General features: G+C 35.2%; 1 protein-coding gene across 28 annotated transcripts in view; it reads right to left on the minus strand.

The window, feature by feature from the left end:
- The window catches only part of GPHN (gephyrin), a 264,585-nt gene that overhangs the window by 56,439 nt on the left and 180,602 nt on the right, over positions 1–27,544 (minus strand). For 9 of the 28 annotated variants that reach the window (XM_033515109.1, XM_015630244.2, XM_033515121.1 and 6 more), the window contains 2 exons: positions 19,808–19,864; positions 11,637–11,678 (listed from right to left, as the gene is read on the minus strand). The exons of 8 other annotated variants lie outside the window; for them this stretch is intronic. In XM_033515109.1, the coding sequence (XP_033371000.1) occupies positions 11,637–11,678; positions 19,808–19,864 (99 nt within the window). The remainder of the gene's footprint in view (positions 1–11,636; positions 11,679–19,807; positions 19,865–27,544) is intronic. 11 more of the 28 variants (XM_033515127.1, XM_033515115.1, XM_033515128.1 and 8 more) reach the window with 2 other exon arrangements.

Here is a 27,544-nt window from a genome sequence, read left to right on the forward strand (position 1 = left end):
AACACAATTTTTAAAACAAGCACGCTGATGGTGGGATTCAGCTCACCAAAATTTAAATATGAGTAATAAATAATATGGTATTCCACACAAGAAATCTCTTTTGGAGCCAGTGCGAAGAAATAAACAGAAAATTATTTCAAGCCAGAATAATTTTAGGAGCAGACTTTAACAACTTATTAAGTGTTATACTTGGTAGATTAGACACTGAACAGAAGTAAATTTTAAATCTTGAATATGTCTTCATCCATATATTACTGAGCTCTCTTTTCTGAGTTTTTTTCTAATCACCTACACTTTACATAGAGATTTACTGAATTTTGATAATTGTTTCCCAGTAGACTATGAACACACATATGAAATTCTATGGTCAGATTATGGTTCATCCTAACTACTATTCAAACAGGACAGTGGAGGTGGATCGATGAATACACCATAGAAACATAAGGGTGGTTCCTTTTACAGGAAACAGGAACAGTATTAAAAAAAAAAAAAAAAAGTATTATCCAGTATTTCAAACAATATGGGATGAAAAGGCAGAAGGCAGTTTTCTTAGATTAGTCACCTCTCAACATAAATTGACATTGTCCTGGAGAGGTAAAATCAACACATTTATTTATTCCAGAAGATGATTCAAAGAAATCTTACATGCCAACTAAAATTGCAAGCTGAACACCTCACAATGAGAAAACAGGAAGAATATGATATGTGATATATACAGAAAAAAAAATGAGACAAAATAGCAAACCACAGTAAGCTAACAAAAAAGTCAACTGGCTACTACAAACTGGCAGTATAAGCTTCATAGCAGAGAATTGAAAGAAGCAAAGAGGGATTTCTTCTCTTCAGAGTAGTTTTAATTAGATGTTTGCCTTTGTATGAAAAAATATGAGGTGCATTTTGTGTTCTCAGGAGGAAATAGTGCTGTATGAGTAACACTGGAAAGATGGCATGTTTTGGTGATACTTTAGGGGTGGTTCAGAGCTTATTCAAGATCATACTGCTTTTTGTTCAGAGAAGCTGCAATAATTATAATACCCAAATATGAAGAGATCAGGTATCTTGTATAAGCTAAAGCCAATATTAAATAAGTCATAAACATTATTGCCAAATCTGTGCACAAACTCCAACAGGTATTTCTAACCTGTGCTATCAAAATTCAAGTAGGATTTGTAAGACACAAAAAATCTCTAGAAACACTGCACTTGAAAAAAATAAAATGTTCTACTACTTGTGTTACTAACTGTGAACAAGATCTTTTACTTGTTTGAATGAAAATCTTGAACATTCTCCAAATGCCCTGGAAATAGCCTCCAGTTTGAGAAGTAGATAGCGTAAACAAAAGCAGACAAAGTTGTAGTTCCTATGAGGTACAAGGGCAAAAAAAATTTCTGTTATCCTTTTTGTTTGCCACAGAAATGGTATTTACTTGCCTATTTTCATGTGATTTCATACCCTGGCAATTTGACTGAGAAACCACTTAGCCTTATGAGTATACATTAGATGTCTGAGTTATATCCTATCTGACCAGCATTAGAACTTTTTGAACTTCTTGTCCCAGATTAACCAACTTTTTAAGCTGTTTTCAGTCAGATACATGAGTGTTGTATAGAAATTCTTGTCTTCAAGCACTCCATAAATTACTCTCTAACCCTTGACTTGTATAATTGACATTCAAAAGCTTCATTTTAATTACAAGTATTTTGTTTTTCAATGAAATTTCAGTTATTTCCACATTATTTCTTCACCCAGCAACAGCCAATTTCCATGCAGCATTAAAAGTGAAATATCTATATTACTGCAAAAAACAAAAAAAAGGAAACTATTTTTATTGAATTGCATGACCCTTAAAATAAAATTTTAAAGTATTTTTTTTATTCAAATGTAGTCAAGTAAAACTGGTAAGTTTAAGTGAAACAACATTTAGGACAGATCAATGTTATCTGGGCAACTCATTTTTTCTTTGACACGAAGGCACTGTAATTTCATCATAATTACTTTCAGCAGGGATTCTGCATAAGACAAGATAAAGCTACTTCATTTTAATCTCCCTGCTCGACTAGTTTCATGTTTTACTTACTAAACATGATTCAGACTGCCTGCTAAATGGGTAATTATTTAATTCTTTATAGATTTCTCTGTTTGGCTCGGTTCTACTAAATAAAACCTTGTAATACGCACAAAGGAATTTATTTTTGCAAACTGTTTGTGAAGCAGAGGGATGACTCGATTTTAGATGGGAAACTGAGACCCAAGGACATTTAGACTAAATGTAACCTGACATGCCTACAGTTGAATTGTAGAGATTAGATCCTCAGTTGCCATTTATTTCAACTGTATTTAGAATGTCCAGCATAGAATCACAAAATGGTTTGCATTGGAAAGGACCTTAAAGGTCATCCAGTTCTAACCCCTGCTATGGGCAGGGATACCTTCCAGTAGACCAGGCTGCCCAGAGCCCCATCCTACTCCAAACATTTCCAGGGATGGGACAACCACAACTTCTCTGGACAACCTGTCCAGTGCCTCGCTACCCTTAACATCTAATGTGAACCTGCCCTCTTTCAGCTTAAAAAGCCATTTCCCCATGTCCTATCACTACATACCCCTGTAAAAAGTCTCTTTTCAGCTCTCTTGTAGTCCCCTTCAGCTACTGGAAGGCTGTAAAGGTCTTTCTGCAGCCTACTGCTCTCCAGGCTGAACAGCCCAAACTCTCTCAGCCTGTCTTCACAGGACAGGTGCTCCAGCCATGGAATCATCTCATGGCCTCTTCTGGACTCACTGCAACAGGTCCATGTCCTTCCTGTGCTGGGACCCCAGAGCTGGATGCAGGGTTCCAGGTGGGATCTCACCAGAGCAGAGGGGCAGAATCCCCTTCCTCACCCTTCTGCCCAGGCTGCTTTGGATGCAGCCCAGGATACAACTGGCTTTCTGGGCTGGGAGTTCACATTGCCAGCTGTGGCACGACGTCAAAATCACACAGCCTGTGTCTCAAGAAGGACACACAGAAAATGAATACTCCTGAAAGTGGTGCAAGAAGATTTTCTAGCAAGAAAAATCAAGTCAGCACAAATGTGGAGACAGAAAATGTGACAGAGGTTTCCTCGGCACCCATTCAGGCCTTCCTGCTACAGAACTACACTTTCTGTTCCAGAAGCAAAAGGGATGGAGTTGCCATTCACCACTCCTGCTACTGCTGGAAAACACAATTCCGTTTTCTTAATGTCTAGTCATTGTCAGCATCTGAATAAATGTTGGTGGGGAATTGGGAGAGGCATGTTTGGAATTTTTAGCCTTACTGCTTCTGCTCCTATCTGCCTCTAGGCCTACAGCCCCTATCTCTTTGGTCCAAGGTCTGCGGACTGAAAATGCCTCTCATCCACTGAAGTTTGAATGAGTCTGACTCCAACTTGTAGGCTAACAAAGCTTACAATTCCCATTTCATGCTTACAATCAGCTTCCTGGAAGCTGACCACACAGGTAAAGGAACATGAACACATATAAACAGGAACAAAGCAATCAAAACTTATAAACTCTATTATGTGATTTTGTGGCTTCAGAAGTCACCGATCAAATGAGCACTGAACCTTCAGGCCCAAAGAGTCAGCAACACCCACCACACAATTTCTTATATTTTTTAAAGCATCTTTAAAGTTAAATTTCACCTTTTTCTTGGTGTTTACCAGAAATTTTGGTTGGAGATTTTTAGAGTTGTTATCCTTCTAAAGTGAATGGTTGGACTACTTTTTTAAGTATGTGAGCAGGAACAAAACAGGTTTCCCCATGTAGTATGATCATAATTTCTGCACTAGCGTAACTTCAAAGAAGCTGATTTTAGTTAAGCTTAATATTTTTATTTGAGCTAGGAAAATTAAATCTGAAGCGCTTCAAGTACAAGAGCCAAAACTAGTAAAAACAGATAACAATAATTTTATATCTGGCGTATATTGTAGTCTCTCATGTATACGATATTCAGTCAAAACCTCAGACTTGTACACTTTAAAGTATAAAAATAAATAAAGCTCTTTAAAGTTTAAGATTCAAACTAGGGAGCAACAACTGTAAGAAAAATAAATCTTCATTTCATGAATCTGAGTAGTAAATGTCAGACAGTGAACTTACTGTATGAACTATATGTACTGAAGAGCTGGATTTCTGCCTTTGAGCTGAGACAGAAACACAGACTATATTCCTCTGAGGAGAATCCTTAAAGTGAAATAAGAATGGTCTTGGATGAATAACATGATGATTTTGGAGTGTTCGTAAGCTATAGAAAGGAGAGGCTGGGACTGAACAAATTCTGCACTAAAAACTATTGTTAAACCCAAGTTAGAAATTGTTTTTGAAAGTAACCAGAGATGCAAGAGAAGAAACAGGATTTGCATTTCAGATTTTGCTTTGAGCCTCAAAGTCTCAACAGGATAAATTGAGGATAATTCCTTTAGTACTGTATTGAATTTGGCAGTCTGGATTGCAAGGTCCAGCACAACAGCAATCACCAGGCTCTCCACAGCAGTTATGCACTTGAGAACACAGTAATAATTTGGCTGGGCTTGTAGCAACACTGAATTTTCATCTCAAAGATGAGAAAGGGAAATAGAAAATACTGTGAATAAGGACATTCATTCTGCCCTCCAGTTCTTAAAAAAAAAAGACTTCATGGCAATACTGCTTAGCAAAATAAGTTGTTTCTATGTTAAAAGCAGCATTTGAAAAATGGGAAAAACAGGAAGATAACTTGGGGAGCACTCATAGGAACCCACAGACATTTGAGCTGTGCATGACTGATACTGACACTGCTCTGAGTATCTAATTGATTTCCATGTATTTAAACAGACTACCCACTAGAGATACATGTAAATTAAATCACATGCATGGCATTTTACACCAGTGATTACTCCAAAAGCTTTAACAGCAGAAGAAGCTTTCTTCTACTTTAATTCATTGCTGTTTCAGACTTTAGACTAAGTTTTTTTATAGATTCTATTACAAGAGCTGACTCTTCAGAACTAGATTGCTTTGGGAGCTGGAGCTAGAGAACAGTTGCACTAAGTGTTATTACTAGTGTAACACAATGCAAAATAATGTCTGGCTTCTCTAAAAAGCTGATTTAAGTAGAAAGAAAATAAATTCTAAATCCTGTATGCTGGTGAGCAGCATAATACTGGATGTAAAAAGAAAACAGTGGTTGTCTAGAAAAAAACCCTCACAGTTATATCTAATCAAGCCAATTTCATTGCCATACAGTCGGAGGTATGGTACAGAACAAGAAAATGGAAAAAAAACCAACCCCTTTGCTTTAATGATGTATTTACAGCAAAATAATGGCAAGACTGACTTTGGAAAATGCAAAGGAGTCTATGCTATAATCAAACAAAATGAAAATGACATTGATAGCTCTTTGGTTTTATCTAATTTGTTTCATAAAGGATTGCACATCTCTACCAAAAGGCAAGGTGAAATGTCTTCCTGTTTCGTGGAACAAGAAGCAAGGGGGAATAACTAAAAATTCAAACATAAAGCTTTGTTTTGAAACAGAAAGTAGGGAATTTTAAATTCCAGATGGGGAAGGATAGAAATTATTTATTTGCTTTTTCTCTGATAAATGCAGACCTGGAAAGCATTTTACCATAATAAAAATCAATAAAAGGTATTATTGGTTTTTTAAAGTTGAATAGATAAGGTTTAAGTAAAAATCTGTAAAATTAAATGAGATGCTGTTCAAAACCCCATCTTTTACCACTCTCCCAACTATTAAATAGCTCTTTTTTCTAAACTAACTAAGTGCTTGAATCAAAATTATTAGTACAGAATGAAAGTGCAGAATGTTAATATGAAAGGATAATTTTATTTGGCTGGAGTCAAAAGCTAAGTACCATGCACAGAGCAGCTGTAGGTTTAAGTAACATTTTGCTTCTATTTTGAATGTATGAACTAATAATGGATCTAATTTGAGATTCAGCAATGGGTGAATAAAGAGAAATAGCATTTAAATATATAGCAACATTTGTTAAAGAATTAAAAAATAAATCTATGATGTCATTAATCAAAGTTATTAATGTATACTTTGATCAGATTATTGCAATAACACACTGTCCTTCCTGATGTAACTTCGAAATTTTGCCATACTCTAGTCTCATATGACAGAGAGAATGCTATAGAAGATGTTTTTTAATCCTAATATAATGAAAGAAGATAGCTAGCAAAACTATTTTCTATGAATAAGGAAGATCACTGTTTTTTCATAAAATTTTGCATTTTAATGTGCACTGAAGAAACCATGTTTCTCTAAAAGTAAGAATTTTAATTAATTAATTTTTCTTAAGTGTAGAGTAAGGTGGTACTACTAGCAAATCAAAATGCAATCCTTGAAATGGAATTGCCAAATAGAAAGCCCTGAGTTCTTGCTAATGTTTGAAAGAGAAATACCTATAAATTCTAATTTTACTTAAAAACTCATTGTTTTATTTGCAACTGCAAAAAAACACAAGACCAGAGAAAACCAGGAGTAGATTGTGCCAACACCCCAAATGATTATTGGATTGTTATTGGCTCTGTTGTGTTCATTTATTTCTTGGAAAAACATTATTTCAAATTTGAGAGAGCATCTCTACAAAATATATGGCATTCATAAGGCAACAAGAAAGGGAATCTATCAGCAGAAATTTCTGTTGAATGGCTCAGTATATTTTTGTATGTCAGATGCAATGAACCAAGTTGTCTATTAGCTGGACTTCTACGTGAAATCCGAGAAAAGAACAGGGGACCTGCTTACATGTACATAATTTGGGCTATGTAGAGCAGATTTACAACAGGTACCAACAGGGAACTTAGCATCCTGTACCTAAAGCTGAATTCAGGTTCTATGCTAGTGGTAAACACCTAAAAGCCAGAGCTGCAGTTCCTGGTCTTTCAGCACTGCCTTGTATTCAAACTAATCTAAGCAGAAGGAGAACCTGTCTCTTACCTGGCTTTAATTCTGAAGAATAAGATTCAGTTATTTACAACATTTTGTAATGTACACTATATAAAATACTTTAACTCACAGCACTTAAAAATTTTCATGCAGTCTCTGAATGGTATTCTAAGGTCAACTACCTATTACAGGAAATAGTATTTCCTCCTGTTCTATGAATACTGCTCCTTAATTCCCTGTACTGGTGACTCTCAACAAGATAATACAGGTCTCTGCTGTATTATTAGCAATGCTAAGTACACAATTAATTCCCATCAATCAGTATGCAGCCAATACATTTTCCAAACCTATCTTTACGGAAATAATATTCTTTATGGGAGAGAGAACTAACGCAGTATTTTGCAGATCTTTCACAATAAAAGACATCATGTTCTAACCGCTCAATGAGGCTAAATAAAATGCATGACAAGCTATGGACCCGAGTGTCTTCTTCTTTGAAAAACTTTATTTTTTGGAAAGCAGGGAGTAGCAATTCATTAAACATTTTGTTGCCACTATCCTTCCAACAAGCAGATCAATAGATTTCCTTCATTACGCTTTTAGCCAAACACAGAGCGCATGCAAAAGCCAGAGGACAGGGAGAGAGAAAATGATGTTGCTAATAGAAAGTTTGAGATACAAATGAGAATAAAAAATGGTGCTGCTGCATAACACTATCTAAAGACAATATTATAAATTAGAGACTATGGACCTTCATTGAATAATCTGTTCAATTAACACTGTGAATGATATTTTTATGATACAAGCTGATGTCAGAGTAGTTCTAAAAACTTAAGTGAAGCTGACTTGATTTATTATTTTAATTGAACTACTACTGTTTAAAAATAAACTACTGTGTTTTGTGACAACTGAATATCTATTCTACACATACTATACTGCACATTTGTTAAGTCATTATAAGTCCTAATTAATAACTTAACTCTTAGACAAACCATTTAAGTAGTCCTGCTAACATCCACAAAAATTACAGGCAGGAAGCCACCTGGTTTTCTTCAAGGGTGAAAAACTTCATTGCACACTGTGAAATTTAAAGAGAATATAAGCTTATATTTTATCATCATACCATTTTAGAGAATTAAAGCTTTACTTCTCTTGACACAAGGAAATCTCTTTTTAAAGAAACTCACTTAAATTTCACTGAAGACCTCATTAAAGATAAGTGGAATTGTTAAGGAGCTGACTGGGGCTAAGAGTCTGTATAATACTCCTATACCATAATGCCTGCAACTCAACAAACCTCTCTGTACCTAAAAGTAAGTAGAAGTTTCTAAAATCTTTCTGCCCATTACTCTCAAATAGGCATCAGCTGACCACATGTGCAGTTCTACTCATGCTACTGGTGGCAATAAAAAAGAACAGATGAAAAGAAGCTTTTTCTAATTATTGGACTCTGAGATGCAAAACAGCCTCTACAAGGATGTTTTCTATAAAAAAAACAGGCAGCAAATTCTACCTCAAATTCTTCACAATGAAGAATACATACAGAGGTCCTATTTGTCTTCTGCTGGAAGATCTTTTACTTCTTCAATCAAAGACCTTCTATGTGACAGGAAATCCTTGACAGATCGACTTCCTTTTTGACAATTTGAGTTGTACTAGAGTCAGTCAATTCAATTCCAGACCTTTCCTGAACAATTAAAATCGTGACAAAATTTTACAATGAATCTAATACCTCTGTTTCCTAAAAGGAGATTTCTGAAATCATTTACATGAAGTTATCTCTTTCATCTTTCATTGTACCTTTGTCAGAAGGCAGGTTCAGCTGAAATCTCAGCACTGATTCCACTTCTCTTGTCATTTTGTTCCAGATATCCTCTGAAGGTCCAAAGCTATTTGATGATGACTCAGATGCAGAAAATTAAGAAGATCTTAACTTGGTGCCTTAAGAATTAGCTTAAGAAAAGTATTTTTTTTTGAATAAGAGCCACAGAAATATGTGTGGACACAAATCAACCTGGAGATCCTATCAGAAGTGTGGTTCTTTTTTCTTGGGTACGAGACATCATGTAAAACACCATTACTAATTTTCTTCCCATGATCAAAATTACTGACAGGCTTCTGGAGATGATTTAACAATACTTCAGTTTGGGAGATTTTCTATCATATAATTTAGAAGTCAAGATGTTGTTTACTCATCAGCAGCCTTTCCCATTTTGTAAAATAATAGAGGATGACGTTGAGCATTGTTTGACATGCATCCTGACATTAAGCTTCTTCATTTTTGAATGAAGAGTCTCTTAAAAAGATGGAAACTAGACTACAAATCCTTTATGGACCTCAGAATACCTCAAATCCCCTCCTGCCTCTCCAAATAGTTACAACTGCCACAGACGTCTTCAGCTTCAATTGATCTATTCCTTTGGATCTGTCAGTAGCTTGAATGTTCTGCTGAAAAACACACAGGGTGGTAGTCTGCCACCAGAGAATAATGTACCCATATTTTTTTATACCTTGTGCTTTTTATATCTTGTACTGTGTGTTTTGCGAGCATGAAATTCTGATCAGCTACTGCATCACAAGATCTGGTTCAGCATGCAGCCAAGGCTATTTGCAATTTGGATATGAAGATCCTGCCTTTGGACAGAGTATAAAGGATGAATTGCTTGCACAGTCTTGCAGTGCCACCTTGATACTTCAGATAGCAGATTCTTTAGCACAAATGGCAAAGCAGTGGTAGTTTCGGAGAAGGCAAAAAAGGTTTTGGAATCTGATCCAGCAGGAGACCCATACATGCTGACCAGCCACCAGCTGCAATACATTGGTTTGCGTTTCTTCTGAAGACAATGATCCCTCCATAAAGTGAAGGACAAATGGCTGAAGTTGCAGGCAAAGCAAGAAAACTCCAATTTTCCTGAAAGTGTGTCGTGGTTTGGGACAAATTTGGAAAGGAACTTCCAAAGGGATGTTTCCTAAAGGCTCGGGAGAAAAAAAATGAATGCTTCTTCTCCCCCCGCTTTGCTCTTGGAACCAGTCTTAAAGGTGCAAAACTTATTTCTGGGCTAAACAGACAAATGGGGATACAACTCAGCACCATAAAGTCACCCCAGGACAAAGTGACTTATTGACTCCATCATCTGTAAGAGTATGTTCATCATTTTTGCTGATATGAACTATGAAATGCCTGTTGATCCACTCCTTAATTTTGTACAGATATTCAGAAGAGCGGAGTGAGGATGGCTTTTGTCTTGCATCCATAAGCACTGAACTTAATTTATTGTTCTGGTATTAGCTTAGGAAAAAAGTGTCTGTGTATGCATGTGAGTATAGTATAACTTATTTATTCCATATTGGTGTTTTGATGATAATCATGATAAAAACATAAGGCTTTCATATAATAAAGTGATGAGGCACAATGATCTGCAGAATACATATCAGGTGCTTTTAAGAACACATATTTGATTATTTTTAAAACTACTTGTCTCCCAGTAGAACCAGACAGCAACTATTGATCTATACAGATCTATGACAGAAAAACTGGTAAGCATCTTTCTTAAGAACTTTTCTATGACATCTTTTGCCTATTCATACACTGAAACTATGAAAAACTTTTATTACTAAGGATAAGAAAGTGCTAGGAATGATTGATTGAGAAGCTGAAAATTTTGAGAACAAATTGCATACACAATCAGCAAGGTATGGGTCTCTCTGCTTAGGGACAAAGCAATTGAGTAGGTGAGCTCTTTATGTTTGGAATTTTTATATTGCTCATGAATAGATCATAATTCTATCATTCAGATCAGATCTAGAACATGGCCCACAGCATGAGGGACAGCGCAAACTGTTAACTTCTTATGGGATCTTGTCACCTTTGAGGGATTCTTTTAAAACACAGACTCATGACTGATTCAGTATAGCAGGAAACCTTAAGTCCATCTTTTTGGTACTCATCCATTTATCAATTATAATAATATGCTGAAACCTAATCTTTACACAGCAGGCCATGGAATTAATTTTACAGTATTTTATAAATATATAAAACTTTGTTTTATCCCATGATGTTGTGAATTCTAGTTTATCTTAAGCTATTTCTTCTTTCTTCCCCATTCTAATTACAAGTGAAAGTATTTTCATTTTCAGTTCTTATAAGATGGTACTATACCTCATTATAGAAGACCGTCATGAAGCTGATATAGAAGTATTTGAAATGGTATATGCATTTTGGCAGGTAGTGACTTGAGCCAGAGCTTTGGGAATTAATAATGAATTTCAGATATCATAAGCCCACCTATATATAGACAGGTAATTAGTGATCATAACCTGATGGCCATTTTTACAGAGTCCTTCCAGTTTCACTGTCCGAAAACAGGTCAGACTAACAAGTGAAGCATTTTGCGGCCTCAACATCTGTAAATTTGTTATTATTACTTAATGTAAGAGATAACTAAGAACATTCCTATCATATAATTTATGCTCATATGCTATACTGTAGTTGCCTAGCTACTGGACTATACATCATGGTGGTCCCAGACTGCTACAGTGATTTTAAAACCACGCTGAACATGGTTGCAGATTGATCATGCAAAATCTGCCCCCCCAGCTGATTTTTCCCCACTTGTGCACAGTGCAATGCAAAAAAAAAAAAAAAAGAAAAAAAGTAAATAAAATCAAAAAAGTGTGATGGGTGAGCAGGTCGACTGTGTGAGAGAACACGTGCAAAGTATACCTCAGAAACACTATAGGTGGATGAGCACGAAGGGAGTCGAGCCTGGTTGTGCAGTGGGGAAAAGAAAACATTGTTAAAAAAGAAATGGTGGCACAGTAAGGGTCTCAGAAGGTTTTCTGTATAGGTGGTTCCAGCACTGACATAGTGGCAGGGGGTTCATAAAGTTTCCATGACCAGCTATTTCAGAAACTTCAAATTTATGCCTTTTAAGGTGGAAGCTTCTTAAAAGAAAAAGAAAAAACGTACTTAATTTAAAAATAATTAAAACTAATGATGAATCTGAAGACAAATATAAGTTCTTGGTCCTCTAGATATCTGACAACACTATTATTAGGACAATAAGGTATCATAGGATGAAACATTTATTGATTTGTTTCATTTACAAGTATTAGTTTTATTCTATAAAATATTTATATTCTATAAAAGATACAATCTTATGGGTGAAAACCCATAAGAGGCTCCAAATATCTTTATTTGTTGATGTAGCAGAAGCAGCATTTTGACAAGGGAGCTTTTTCTTCAATCTCACTGCCCCAAAAAACCAGAATAACTTGCAAAGTTCAATGACTAATGGCCAGATATAGGTCAGTAGAAATCTGCAGATTATTCCCCTAAGCAATGTCATGTGTCTGATTCTTGAGGGACTCTGTCCACTGTCAAGAGCTTTCAGTGCAAGTTAACACAAGTTAATTGGTAACCTACAGTTTTACTGATTGTTTAAGACACATTTTGTTTATACATGATAGCCATTATACTAAACAATTAATCACTCAGACATAATTCAAGTATTAAAAAAGGACTTGCCAGGAATTTATAGAAAAATCCTTTCTTTGAGTGAAAATATTTCATGTTTCACTGTCTGAAGGAGTAAAAGCAGTCTAATAAATGAAATGTAAAAAAAAATATTTCTTAAAAATGTACTAAAAGTCACGTCTTGATTTTTTTTCTAGGGGTGAAAAATGAATTATCAGAAGCCTTAGTAAAACTTCTTTAGACTTAACAAACTGTACAGCAGTCTGGATACATTCATGGTAAAGATGAATCCTGCAAGATTCCCACACAGGTTATTAGTGACCATTTGTTCACTTAGGTATATGATGGACTGAGCAGAGAACATAATATTCATAAGAAGTCTTTCAAGAATATTTTTCAGTTTTAAATGTGTATTTCATTTAAATGTGTTTTTCCATTGAAATACAAAGTATCACTTCCAGGAAATTTCTACAGTCATATTGGTCTGTGCTAATTTATGTCTCCATTAAATATACACTTTTTTTTTCTTCCTTGAAAAGTTTTAGTACTCAAAAAAAATTTTTGCTCCTTTCTGGTATTCCATATTTCATTTGCTCTTCTAGATAACATTACTAAGGAAATTTGAATCACTTCACATCATCTTAAATATTCAAACACACTCAGCATTTTCTTCAACTGATGAAATGTTTTCTTAAACTGAGATGAGTTGTAGAAGGATTAAGACAAAAATAGAACATTCCTTCAAACAAATAGCAAGACTGAAAAACACAGTTTTAAGAAGTCAACTGTTATTCTTAAACAGTCTATTTTATAATTATATAAAAAAAAGAAAAAGAAAGATCCTCTTCCAACAAAGCAAAACTGCTTCTAGAAATACAGCTTTGAAATCTTTCTACGAAAAGTAAGGTGGGCTTTTGCTCAGAACAGGTGCAGCTATTCACCTAAGACTTTTGGATGAGACTCTAATCAAGATTTTCATAAATAACGTCCATGGTTTGTCTTTCAACAGCATGGAAAAAACCATTAGCCTCGGTTTTGCAGGATCCAAAGAACGCATGATAAGCAAGAATCATCAGAGCACCAGTTTTTTACATATCAGCAAGTAGATACACAGAAACAATAATGATCAGAAGGTTTGGAACTATACTCCATAAAAAATCTGAAGTGCTTAGGTCACATTGTCTCCTCCTCACACCAACTTATAAGGGACATGCTACACATTTGTGCACCTTAATCTTCTCTTAGGCAGCTGCTCTAAGTAGAATGTTATCACTCTCCTTGTCAAAGAATCCTATAATCTAATTATCCATAATTTCATTAATAATGGAACCATTTAACTTCAGTCTTACTCCAATTAGAATAAAAAACTTTAAGTAATACTGTATCTTCTTTTTCATAGTTTCAGTTCTACAGAAGCAAATTACAATATTCCCCTCAATAAGATACCAGTTGTTACATTTTATTATATTATGTATATTATATTTTATTATATAATATATATTATTCTGGTTTTTTTATTTTTTTCTTTCTATGCTCAAAAACACACACATACAGAATTTCCCTTAATCTCCTAATCTGACTTCAAATTCTTGTTTCCTTATTCATACATGTCTAGACCCTCAATGTACCTGTGTCATTTTCTCAGAATGATGAAATCAAAGGTACACTGAAGTGCTGTAGTTCCAAACTGACCTAATGTTCTTGAGGAAAGGATTATGCTCACAGCACACAGGGACTGTTGTTTATCTTCAACAGGATCACACAATGTGTTTGTTTAATCTTCTGTACACTTGGAATTTCCTGATCATTTCTATGTCATTGCTTTTTATGCTAACTCCATTTTTAAGCATCTGCTGGATTTTGGAATTTTGTAAGTGTAGCGTTTCTGTGTTATTAAAATTAAATATCAGTGTATTTCCAAGCTCCTTTGATGTTTCTGCAACCTATCACCTACTCTATCTATAATTTGTTGTCATATATGAACTTCAGTGACTGTCTTGTCCAGTTGAGAGAAGGGGCAGCTCTCATTATTTTGTATGCTACCTGACAACTCCTATGTATTGTGTTGGGTAAAGTAAATGTGCTGGCATTTGGGCTCTTTTCCCTTACAAATATTCAATTTAAGGGGTCAAACTGTCAGTCACAGAAATTCACCACTGTGAGAACACTTTTAAAAAAGAGCTATTTACACCAAATGAGAACCTGGTTCAAATGCTGCAAGAGTAATTTGCTTTCAGTCTGAAGGTGTTACTGGCTTGACTTAGATCTTTACTAAGTGAGTATTAGAATCAAGAGTAAGAGTCATGTAAATTTAATCCATCATGGCCAAAGAAAGCAGGTACTTAAAGGATGACAGAAAATGCATGCAGGAGACCATAGACTCTGAGGCACACAGGTCTGTATGAAAACTGAGAATCTTGGTTCCATTTCACATAATCTATTGAAAGTATTTGGCCACTGTTATGAATTCAGGGAACATGTTTCCTGAAAAAAACCCAGAATCTTTGACTTCAACCATACTGGTTAAAAGCCACACAAAAATAGTTTGGCATATTACTTGGGAACTCCGTACTTGGATAATTTCTTTTTCTCATGGGATTTCCATAATACTTTTCTGCAGAAATTAAACTTGTATTTAAAATTCTCAGGCTATACAGTTACAAAAAAAACCTAAAACCGACCAAACAAACAAACAAACAAAAAAAAATTCCAAAAATACCCAAAAAGCCAAAAGAGCTAAAAAAAAATCTTCAAAGCAAAGATTGAAGCAGTATTGTTCTGTTGAATTTCAGAGTAATTCCACACTTGTAGAAGGGTATCAGTTTTGGGAGGTATTATGGGTTATAAAATAGAGCCAAGTCAACTCTTTCCCTGCTGAGCATGTCAGCAGCAATTGCACTTACGTGCTACTGCTACATAAATTTCAGCATGGGGGAATGCTACCATGTCCAAGTGACAGAACACTAAGTTTTCTAAACAGTTCAGTGTCAAACTGGTCACTGCAAGGGATCAAAATATTAAGTCATGAAAAGAACTGCAAGATGAATGAATTCCTCATGAAGAAATGCAAAACCAAACCTTAGGTCAGCATAACTTCCTTGTAAATGGCTATATTACTGCTGATATTAAAAGAAAACTATTCAACCCCCAGAATTCCTTAATTAATTAAATTTTCATTCATTTCATTCATCAATTTTATTTCAGATATCTGGAAAGACTTCTAAACTTTTGGTGGCATCTGTGATATTCTGCAGAATTCCAGCATTACATATTTCCAAAGGCCTTTGAATTTAATCTTGAAAGCATGTCTTTGCAATTCATTCTGGAATAAAGGTTCCACCTTAATGGTATTATGCAATAGCATTTCAATTTCAATTATGGGACTGGCCATCAGATACGACATGCTCCCCCTCCCATACCATTCAATACTTTTGCCACATTGTAGGAGTATCAAAAACCTACATCTAAAACCCTTTCCAAAAGCAGTATGGAAAAAATGGATATTATTTTCAAAATGAACTATTAACAGATCCCTCATTTTTTCTTTTTCTCCAATTGTTCACTATTTCTTCTCTTTGATCAGTCATTTGTATATTGTCTTTTAAAATGCTCTTATCTAGAACATCCATTATTACTGCATGAATCAGAGCAGCAGTGACAAAGCAGCAAATTTTAGCAATGTGTTCTGCTTGGTTTAGGAAACTTTAAGGCATATGAAGAATATATGGAATATTTCTTTATTTACTTGCTTACATTTCTTACTAACTGACTGAGTTCCATCATGGAGGGTGTGGTCATGAAATAACAGATAAAGTGGCACAGAGGAACAGGACAATTTCATGACAGCTCACGTTGTCATGCTGCCATGGCTAATGTAGTCACAGCTTTTAGTTTGAAATCTTTCCCCATGTGACATTCCATGAAATAATGTATGATTAAAACATATTTTTTGTGGTACCATGTTTCATGGCATATTTTGGGTTTTTCTTCTGGCTTTACATTTATTTTTAAGTATTAAATCAGGAATTTAAGAATAAGTAGCTTAAAATAACTTGCTTTGTCTTGATTGTGAGTTACCAACAAATCTAAAAGATGACACAGTTTATTTCCCCCAAAACTTGATTCCTAAAAGATTTGCCAGGGAAAAGATACTGTCCTTTAATCAAATTTGTTTTACAGAATACTGCAAAATATTAGCAGCTCGATTTCCTTGTATTTGACCTGCAGAATATTATAAACTCAAGAAATTCTACTTGACAATAAGCAGTAATCAACTGTATGTCAGATACAAAGCTGTATATGCAAAAGTGCCCAAAAGGGGAAAAAATTATCAAATCATTTTCATTACAAAAATTATCTTGCACTGTATAACCTTAGTGAATTGTACATTAGAATGACAGTTCTGAGAATGACAACAATCATATGTATGGAAGACAAAGAGGATATGAATCTAAAGAAATTATTGAGAGACCCTTCACTGGATGGATGTGCAAAGGGATAAAGTGTTACTAATTTTCACATTTACTCTGCTACAAACTTTTCCTAATTTTCATTATATGCAAAATACTGTGGATTAAAAACACTTCTATATAGAATTTCTGAAAAGCTGTTCTTAGTTTATGAGGTGTACTACTAAACAAGAGGTACTGCTGTCTGTTTTGTTGTGTTGGATTTGACTTGCTTTATTAAATAATTCTGTAAAAATTGGGTGACTTTATAGGGTGCCATGACTGATATATTGGATCCTAATTCTTTTTCCACAACTTTCTTTCATTAAAGAACAAATGTGACAGAGAAGAAATATGCTGCTGTATTTTTTGCATTAGTCTGCTAAAAAAACAAGCAACAAAATTGGCATAGCTGTCATTCAACCAAATATTGACCTATTTTGTGAGATAAAACAGGGACTTGAAAAGGTTGACGGCAAAGACAGAGGTACATGTGAACCTATATGCTTTTGGGTTGCCTTTTATCAGCCATAGTTTTTGGTTTAGGTAAGGCTACCAATCACTGGCAGAAGGTATTTTTATTTTTGAAATTAAGGGTATCTGTTTTATGCATTTCTAAGTTTAATATTCAGGAAACTTTCAGATATGCAACTTCAGTTTTGGAAAGGGATTTTTTTTTTAGTTTCTGTAAAGTCAAGCAGTTTGATTAGCATTCATTAAAATGCAGTAGGATGTTCTTTACAACAAACTCTGTCAATCAGGTCAGGTTTCTCACATACATTAAAATGAAACCCCAGCTAGAAAAGAAAGAAAACACAAAGGCAGAAATAGAGAAAGAAAGGAAAAAGATGGGGATGAGAGGACAAACCAATCAGAGTTGGTGTTACCAGCCAGCTGAAGTTTTTTAAAAAAATCAGACCAGCGAGTGAAATCGTACATTTACTCGGAGAGAGCATCCTTTGACATTGCCTTCTGGGTGATGTCTGAGCTCCTCCAGCTTTCGATGGAGCTACATGTAAACATCAGAAACTGAATTGAAAAAGCAACCTGTTCTCTTGTCACAGTTTTTTCTCCTTCATTTTTCTTTTGCTCTTTGTTTTTGTGTTTTGTTTTATTTTGTTTTTAATAAACCATAGCATAATGCGTTTCTCACTGCCTCTGCCAAAACATTTCAAGACATCAAAGTGCTTTGAACAACAGAGGCATACAAGTCTCAGTAAACATGGAATCTAGAAGCAAGATATCTTTGCTTAACATGGCTCTTTTTCACTACAGAAAAAAAATAATCAAGGGAACTATAATTCTAAAGCTACTGAATCTCGGCTACATTGTTTATTTAGTTATTAGCTTATTTATTAGTAAGGCTGTGTTCTAGAATTTATTTTCATAAAAAGAATTTTTAGAGGTAAATTTTCACGATTGGGAACCTCAGTTAGGATTTCCCATTTTATATAAGGAAGATTTTCTGTCTACATATATATTTTAGGTCATGGAATTAAATCAGATAAAGAAATATTAATCCAAGATGAGCTATCAATGGGTCTTCATAATAACAGGTGAAACCCACCATCTAAATAAGCTACATCTTCTTCATATGTGCATGCATTATGCATCTAGATTTGCATGTGATGACCCATGCCTTAAAATGCACGGGTCATTGCAATCATGAACAGAGTTTTCCAAAACAGCACAGAAACTGTGGCTGTTTTGTATTTTTTATCCATGTGAATTCAGTGGTCCTCAATGTCTCCCACAGAAACAGAGCCTTCACTCATGTACACTGCTCTTCTCATCTACACTCTAATTAAAACATCTTCCCAAAATACAAGATGAAAAGATAAAGCCTCACAGACAGTGAGGAATGCTACAGATGCCTCTAGCTACAACTTATATAAACAAGTAGCAACTGGCTTCTTTTTCTATGCTAAGATCAATTTAAATGGAGGCATTACCGGAAAGAGGTGTATAATTAATCCTTTCCCTCCCTTTCTTTGTGCTCAGTGAAATTACATTTTCACAAAGAGCAGCTGTAGAACAGTGTTAGAGAACAGAGAGGATGGCTTGTCCTGGAACAAATGCAATACACTTACATACAAAACCAAAACAAAAGATCATAAACCAATAAGACAGGAAAAGCAAGGAGAATGCAGAAGAAAAAAAGAAATAATTAGAGGTTGAGAAGGTGCTAAAAGAAAATGAAGTAGGAAAAGAAGTAAAAAATTGGACAGCTGAAATAGAGGCAACTCTTGAGATCAAAATGGTTTGGACTGCATATGATCAGCATCTTGGTTCAAAAACATTTATCAGAGTGTAACACTGTGTATATGGTGGGTACTGGTTTAGATATCTGCCTGTTCTGCTAAGCAATCTAAACATTTGTCTATGTTTATACAAACATGAAAAGGCAGAAGATACTAACTATCAGCAAAACAGTGGCTCCATTCTTATTAGTCTCCTGAATATCTTTCATTTGATCTTTATCTACTTTGATTTTTTTTTTCTAATTTAAAGGCTACATATATATATATATATGAAATATTAAACTCTCTTGTAATGGTCTTTTGCAGAATTAAATGCATAAAGTGAGAACACCATAAAAGTTTAATTATGTTTCAAGATGGGAAGCAGTAGTTGGAAGATGAGTAAATCACTTCTCCATGTAACAGGCAGATCAGAGAAGTGGTTTAATCATGATCACCAAATTACAGGCACTTTAAAAAGGTTATTACTATCTCTTCTAGTGACATCCAGAGCTACCTAACTGGCAGCCTGCCTTCAATAGGTTGTTCTATGTGTAGCACAGAAACAAACAAAATGTGACCCAACAGCAATAGGAATACTGAAATAAAAATGATGTGATGGTGAGAAATGGAAAAGCCCCTTCCCTCCCTCCCCACACCTCCCCCTTCAAAAGGAAAAGTGTAGGCTATAGAAGAAAACTTGCAAAATAAATGTTAGAAACATATTTACTTTGAGGGATCCAACTCTACTAGCAACTCCTTTGCTTTCATCCGGCCGTCTAATTTGCTACAATGGGGGAAGATGGGTAAAAAAGACAGAAGAATAAAGAAAAAGTGAACTTAAAAAAATTTCCACACAATCAGTTAGCAGTACATGCAAGACATCAATTTGACTCTCTGAGACACCTCTAGAGGACAAAGACACAGACTCTAATTTCTGGAGTAAATGACACTTTATCATGGCATTTTAAACTTGCTTTGTTGATCACTTCTTTCTCAGTACATTACCAATCTGGCACATATGTTACATGCTGAATTCACTAGCATTTTTGAAAGAATACATGTTACTTATCTGATTTGGATATTAAGAATAATGAAATTCTAAAACTCTAACTGAAGAAAAAGCCCTCCTATACCTTCTACAAATCATATGAGCAGAGTATGCTATAACTGGGAGCCTGCAAGTATCAAGACTGATACCTGACAGAATGCAATACAGCTTCCTACTGACCCAGGCCTAGAGATTTTAGCCACTGCTATCAAGATTCCCAGTTAAAAATTATGCTGCCCAACCAGAAAATTTTAATGCCAGACCAACATAAGATTTTTATTTAAAATACTTAAATACACTGTGTATATGACCTCCAACATCTCCTATCTGATTACATTTCCTTTACATGATTTTTCCTAGATGATGCAGAGAATGGAAGAAACAAATGAGGTAGCTGCTCAAAAGGCTTCATATTTTTAGAAGCATATAAAATTAAATATTCATTTATAGCAAAAGCTCTTTTCAGAATTTCTTAATCTGATAAATATACCCCTTTTACCAAAATAGTGAACATGTGTCATTTGAAGTAGAAAGGAAGAAGACAATAAAAACTACATCTACTAGTCTGAGCCAAGACTGAACTGAAAGTTTTTATTAACTTAAGTAAAACAAAATCCCACACAACTGAGGTGAACCCTTTCAAATCACAGTAACTGTCTTTAAGAAATCTCAGCAAGGAAGCCAAAGATTGAATGAGCCATGGAAATCCAGCTATGCTTTAAGCTCTCTGGAGCACAGTAGCAAGGCACAAGTTAAATGGTCCTGTTTGTTTTTACCTGACCCATGTGAAACAGAAAAATTCCTCTTCAAAAAAGAGTCAACTGAGTGTTTCGGTTTTTTACTTGTATTTGACTCCCAGGAAAACAGTGCAACTAAACAATGTCTTAACAATTTAAGTAGTTAATTCTGAAAGGATGTCCATTATCAAAATACATTGGAAACTTTCATGTTCAATGTTGCTTCCCTGGTCTTATGGCATTAAAATAGCACCCAATTTGAACCCTCCTGTTACCATGGGACTCCAAGAAAATCTCCAATCAATTCTAATATACAGACCAAGAAGAAACCATCATTCTCAAATAAACTATGTCTCCTTTAGAAGACACATTCAATTAAAATATATGCTGTAGTAACTGAGTTACTATGTATTAGCTATGTGTTTCCTGATTGAGAAAAAAAAGTGCACCTCAATTTGGAAAAAGATCCTTATCTGAACAAAAAACATCATGAGTTAAAGCAAAAATGCTTTCCCCAACATCCTGGTTAGGCACTACCATCCCAAATAATAAGACATTGTAGTAGAACTGCAATTCATTTTATCAATTCAAAACTTTTAAAATGAATAATAGATTTAGGTTTGTTTGGAAATGAGAAATAGGAAAAAAATAAATGCTTATAATCTCACATAATGACATGGAACTAGGGCATTAAGAAAAGTGCTACATAACACAGAAACTTGAGGAAAAGTTGTGACAGCAATATACATTGCCCCTCAGGGAAAAAGCTTTTCTTGCATTACTCACCAATTGTGGCTGCTCAAGTTGTTCTGAAGGTTTAGGATTAAATTAGAAATGAGACTGGAGATATTACAGGTGCATATAACTAATATTATTTAGTCTTTCTTTCTTTCTTCAAAAGATACATAGAAATACATACACAATGTGTACATTGTGAGCAATTAAGTTCTAAATGCTTACATATATAAATTACAAGGAGATAGTCTAAGTTTTTTAAGTCTTGCTTTACATCCATGGCATGGTTAATATACATGACATCATGTTTTCTACAGGAACATTGCAGAGTGCAACTCGAACACTTCTCAATGGATGAATCAGAATTACATGAGTATTACACAAACTATACTACACATGTCCTTGGAATTAAATAGGGTATCACTAAGAAGGAAAGGGACAGCAGGAATAAAAACCCGTATCTTTTTCATGAAAAATACCACAGAAAGGAATTCAGGTATATCTTTATCTTTCTCTGGTCAACTGTAGGATGATCTAGAAGATGTAACTCAGAAAATGGCATGGATTATACACTCCTTGTTTTTCAGCTAACACAAGAACCCCATCACAGATGAACATTGGTAAATAGAAAAGATTATGATGAAAAATGTGTGTAAATTATCTAAATCAAAAGTATCTATACAACAACACAAGCTAAATAAGTGGATTTAGAGATGAGGTAGGAGCTACACCAAGTAGTTATGAGCAAAATGTTACCTGAAAAACCTGAGGGTTTTGGAACAATCTGAAGATGATGAATGAAGATATTTAATGTAATGAAGGAAGAAGGGTGCAGCGTAGGGAACATTCCAGGAAACTAGGAGGGTATAATGCATTGACAGTTTATAAATGAGTTATATTTACATCCCTTTCTTATTCAGAATGGAATAACAACAGGAGTTAATAGGTAAACATTAACTACAGCTATCCCTATCTTGGTATCTGAAGAACAAGGTGGAGTTACATTTGGAGTAGAATGAAATAGGAAGCCAGCTGAAGAAAACTTAGGAAGCAAGGAAACCAGAACCAAACAGTGAGCAGAGAGGAATGCTCAAATATGGTTAATGGATTTGTTAGAAGATGAGAGAACAGAAAATGTTTTCTAAGCAGAAGTCTTGAATATGGTTTCAGTGTTATTCCACAACTTTCTACTTAATAGAGCACATGGGAAATGAACCTGCTATCTTTATTCTTGATTTTACTCCAGAAAAAAGAATTTTGAAGACCTAAACTGACCTAATACGTAACTAATGTATATAATCTGTCAGTTATACTTGTTATAAAGGAAGAACAGCTCTGAGCAATTACCTCATCTGAGACTCTGCCTTTGCTGGATTTATTCAACACTATCCATCTTAGACTCCTTCCCCTTTCTGATAATATACTCTATCTGTGCTACTCTAAAGTTTCCCTGCTTACACACCAACAAAGAAACTGGAATTTTGCAGGATCCAAGTCTTTCAGAAAAATGTTTTCCCATCCACATTCACCAAAAAAGCCAAACTTCTGTCAGACTTTTTCCAAAATCCTGGGCAACACATGAATGGTTCATTATGACAACAACTTCTTGATGTGATTAACTTAATTCTGAATTGAATACATGCAAAACTTGCAATAGAAAGTTTTTAAAGTATTAGCTTAAAAATGTGTCAAGTACCCTTCTGATGACCTGGGCGCGCTATGTCGGAATTACGATAATCAAAAGTAAGAGATTATACTACACAGCATCCAAATCAAGTTCAGATTATTTGCTGTACACATAAGAAAAACATAACTGTTCTTCCACTTGATTACTACTGCAGAGATCAAAAATGAATGGTGAATAAAGAAAACTGTTAATATTACTTGTGGAAGGAACATCATTGAGTCTGCAATGAGATGTTTTGGCAGGTATGTTATACCACATATCCCTGACAACTGTGCTGACAAGCATTTTCTGTTTCCTTCCACAAAAATAGTCCCTATCAGTTTCTAGTCATGGCTTCTCACTGCACTTAGCTGTAAGCTCCCTTGTGCCCAACCTAGCTGCCTTAGGGAACGTGCAGTGCCCTGGAGTGAATATCCTCTACTGAATCCCAAATCATGTAACTTGCTTGCATCATAATTGTCCATGTGACTCTACATGCTGTTAATAAATATTTATGAAGGTGTTCCTTTCTAAAGAAGTTTTTGGATGTGAAACAGTGATACCCACGAGTTTGTACGTCCTATGAGAAAATAAGAGCTCACTTGTTTTTTCAGTTTTACCTGCCATTACTTCCTTCCAGTTACTGTTCTGTCTCAAAGTGCAGGACATCATGCTGAGAAAGGAATGATCAGTTTTGGAAATCTAGAGCAAAACTGCACATGTGATGCTCCTACTTTGGTTCACTTCCCTCAGCAAAATTCCACAATATACCCCAAAATGGCTTTTATTTTTTTTTTTCCTCCCAATGACTATTCAACTAACCAAGGCAAAATATAGAAGAAAAACAATGGGATAAGCTCCAGTCCAGTTTAAAGAGGTGTTTTGTGATTCAGTGAAAAGGTAGGTGGATGTATAAAAAAAATGTGAAAATGATCCTAAAGATAAATGCACTAAGAAGAAAAAACCATTAAAAACATACCAGAAGAGAAACTAAATATGAATCAGTATATATTCAAACAGCCCCCACATGAAGGGGCTTCGAAAGAATACAACATATAAAGAACAGGGATATTTAGAAGCCATCAGGAATTTGTTATCAAAAATTTGGAGATTTCTCCAGCTGATAAAGTGCATTCAACAAGAGAAGAAGGTCCAGTTGATGAAGAGAAACTACAAAAGCTATACTATGCATATTATTACACCATTGTGTTCCAAATAAATGTTCTTGAAGTCTTTCACACAAGTTCTCACAGAGTTCATATTGAAAGAGAAACATATCTCAGAAGTATAACCCAACTGGCAGTGATTTCATATCCATCGGCCAGAAACAAAATATCTTATGTATCGGCCAGATCCCATAAGGGACCTGAATCCAAAAGAGATTTAAACTTATGAAGATGAAAAATGCATTTTCTGACCCTAAAGAATGTCAGTCAAGTTCAAAGTATACAACAAAATGAAAAGAAGTGAAGGGTAATGACACCAAATTAAAAAAACAAAAACAAAAGAAAGAAACTGTAAATATTCGATGGCTGGCAAGAAGTAATTTTAATTACTGAAGTAATTAAACTTGTGAACAACTTTGATGGTAGAGACAGTGACTGTCAACTTCCAAATATTGTATAATACAATACTGGTCTAGGTGGCATGTTTTACAATCCTTACTTGCCTAATCAAGAGGAGAAAATTCTGATACAGAAATCCAAATTTCAACCTGAATTCTCTTCTATGATAAGAATGATGTTTTACATCAAGCGAGCAGTTTCTACTGCTGACAAAGAGCTTAATATATTTTTAATAGAGCAGCAAATCAATTTAAGTTAAAAAATGCATTATGTATAAATTTTACATCCATGCATAAAAAATAGATTTGCACTTGAAAGTATTTTTGCTTCTGCAGTTTTACGCCAGACAAACACCAGTTAGAGAGGACTCCTTAAATAAATGTGGAATATTTCAAACAAAGGGAATAAAGGCTCCTACAACAATGACATACATTCTCAATCAATAAATATATTCACACCTGTGCATTATACCACAGTTTGGCTTAAGTTTTATTAAGGTTGCTGCACTTCTTGATAACATTAAACCGACTAAAGCGTAATGTATGTGAATGGTAATGGATGCCAATAAAACATCAATATCATACCATCTCAAGTTTTGTTCACACTACCTACAATTTCTTTTTTTTCTTTTTTTTTTCTTCAAATGGGCATTACTACTCACACTATTCCATGTGCAGATGTAGGAATAAACACAGGGCAGATGGAGCAAGCAGTGTTGAAAAGTACTGCAATTTTCTTACTGTTTTCAAACACTAGATTGAATGCTCTGTTAATACACATAATGGCAAAGATAATGTAACCATGTCCTTACACAAGAGACTTTGTACACTGGTAATTTTACACCAACATGTGTCAGTTCTTTAAAAATATCTACTGACTTCAGTAAAATTTATTGTTCAGAAATAAAATCTAAAAGTTGGTAGGTAAAATGAACAGCCAGGGCAAGACAGACTACAATAAATACAAGCATTACGTAGTGTGTCCCTATTTGTAGTGACTTAATGTCCTAAATCTCATTTAAACTAGGGATCTGGGCGTACGAGAGCTGGGTCCTTACTGTCACTATGCAGTGGACAACTCTCCTGTCACACAGCTGAAGTTTTGCAAACCCTTCTACCTGCTCAATGCTGTCTTTCAGACACTTCTTCCTGGCCACAGCCCTTCCTTTTCTTATAATGCTATTGCCACCTCCTGCATCAAAGCTACTTCCTACTCTTCTCCAAACACTCCAAGTCCTGCAGCCTCTTCACTCAAGAGCCACAAATATTGCTTTGGTATATATCAGACCTTTACCACTCAACCTTTACATCCAATTTCTCCTCAATTCAGTACTTTCAATCCTCTCGCTTCAGTCCCATTTGATCATTTTTTCACTGTCTGCTGGCACATTTTGTTCCTCACCTATGCCTGCAGCCTCAGTGATTCTCTAGCTTTCCCTACAAAAGAAAGCAGAATTTCCACCTCACGCTCCTGGTAGAGTTTTTCCAAACCCAGACACCTATCCCATATATCAGAAATCTGTCTTGGCAAACAGAAAGGGTCATATTTAAAGAAAAAATAAAAACATCCTCGTCCTGGGTAGTGAAGTTCTGTATTCTTTTTATATACCTTTTCCAAACTGACAATTCACTTCTGAATGTGCTGTTTTGCCTTGCTGTCCTAAGCTGAAGTTAAATTTTAAAAGCTGCAGCAGATATAGGGTTATAGCACACCTAGTGACAGACACTGTCCTTTAAACACTAAGCTAGGTCCTATCAAATATACCTTCATGGTCACAGAGAAAATTGTTGCAGCAATGAAGTCACTTAAAAGTGACCTGATGATGGGACGGGTAGACGAGAAAGCAAACCAGCTCTCTGGTAGGGTTCTAAAGCAAATATCTGCTTCCTTTGACCACTTCAAGCACCAAAATTAGGGGAGAGATGTTTGCACTGGGGTTGAGTGTTACAGGGAAGATCTCACCTGTCTGAAAACAGATGGGGCAATGGGACTTTAAAGGGAAGAAGACAAGTGCTTTTAAGATTTCTTTTCACTATCTGTAACAGTCTGTACTTCATCCTTTTGACTAGAAAGGGTTGTGTTTGGAAAATCTGTGTAAACACATTTTGTCACATGTATTTCCTCACATTTATACATCCTGAGGAGCTCAACTATGAAAAAGGAGCGGAAGGGCTGGTAAGGATACTGGGAAAGGGTGTATCCACTAAAGCCACAGGAAACAATTAAAGCAGTGAGAGGACAACATGAGAAGATTAGGTAAAGGTGGAAAGACCTGGTATTCAATTCACTTTGCAGAAGCTTAAAACAATATGACTTTTAAGTGGCCAAGTACTAACAATAACCTGGTAAATGGCCAAGGTCAATGTTTGTCCATACTAAAAGTGCTGCTGAGTGAAACCATTGTCCAACGAGGCTGTCTACAAACTTCATAAAGCAAACACCGTGTTGCAAAGAACTGCCATGCAAACACATGAGAGCTCCTTGCTCAAAGGTGCTCCTCACGTTTTGAAAAACTACATAGAAAAGAAAAAGTCAGTCTTAGGAAATAAACTGCAATGAATGGTGCAAATCTGAAAAAAAGCCAGCAGCTGGTTTGAAACCTTGCCAAACCTGTTACTGTTTCTTTCAGAACGATTTCCATAAATCTACTGTAAGGTAATCAAGTGGGAGGCTCTGTTTCCAGCACAGGCATTGGAGAGAAATATGTTCCAAG

The sequence above is a fragment of the Parus major genome, chromosome 5, assembly GCF_001522545.3.
Source record: "Parus major isolate Abel chromosome 5, Parus_major1.1, whole genome shotgun sequence".
Classification (NCBI taxonomy): Eukaryota; Metazoa; Chordata; class Aves; order Passeriformes; family Paridae; genus Parus; species Parus major.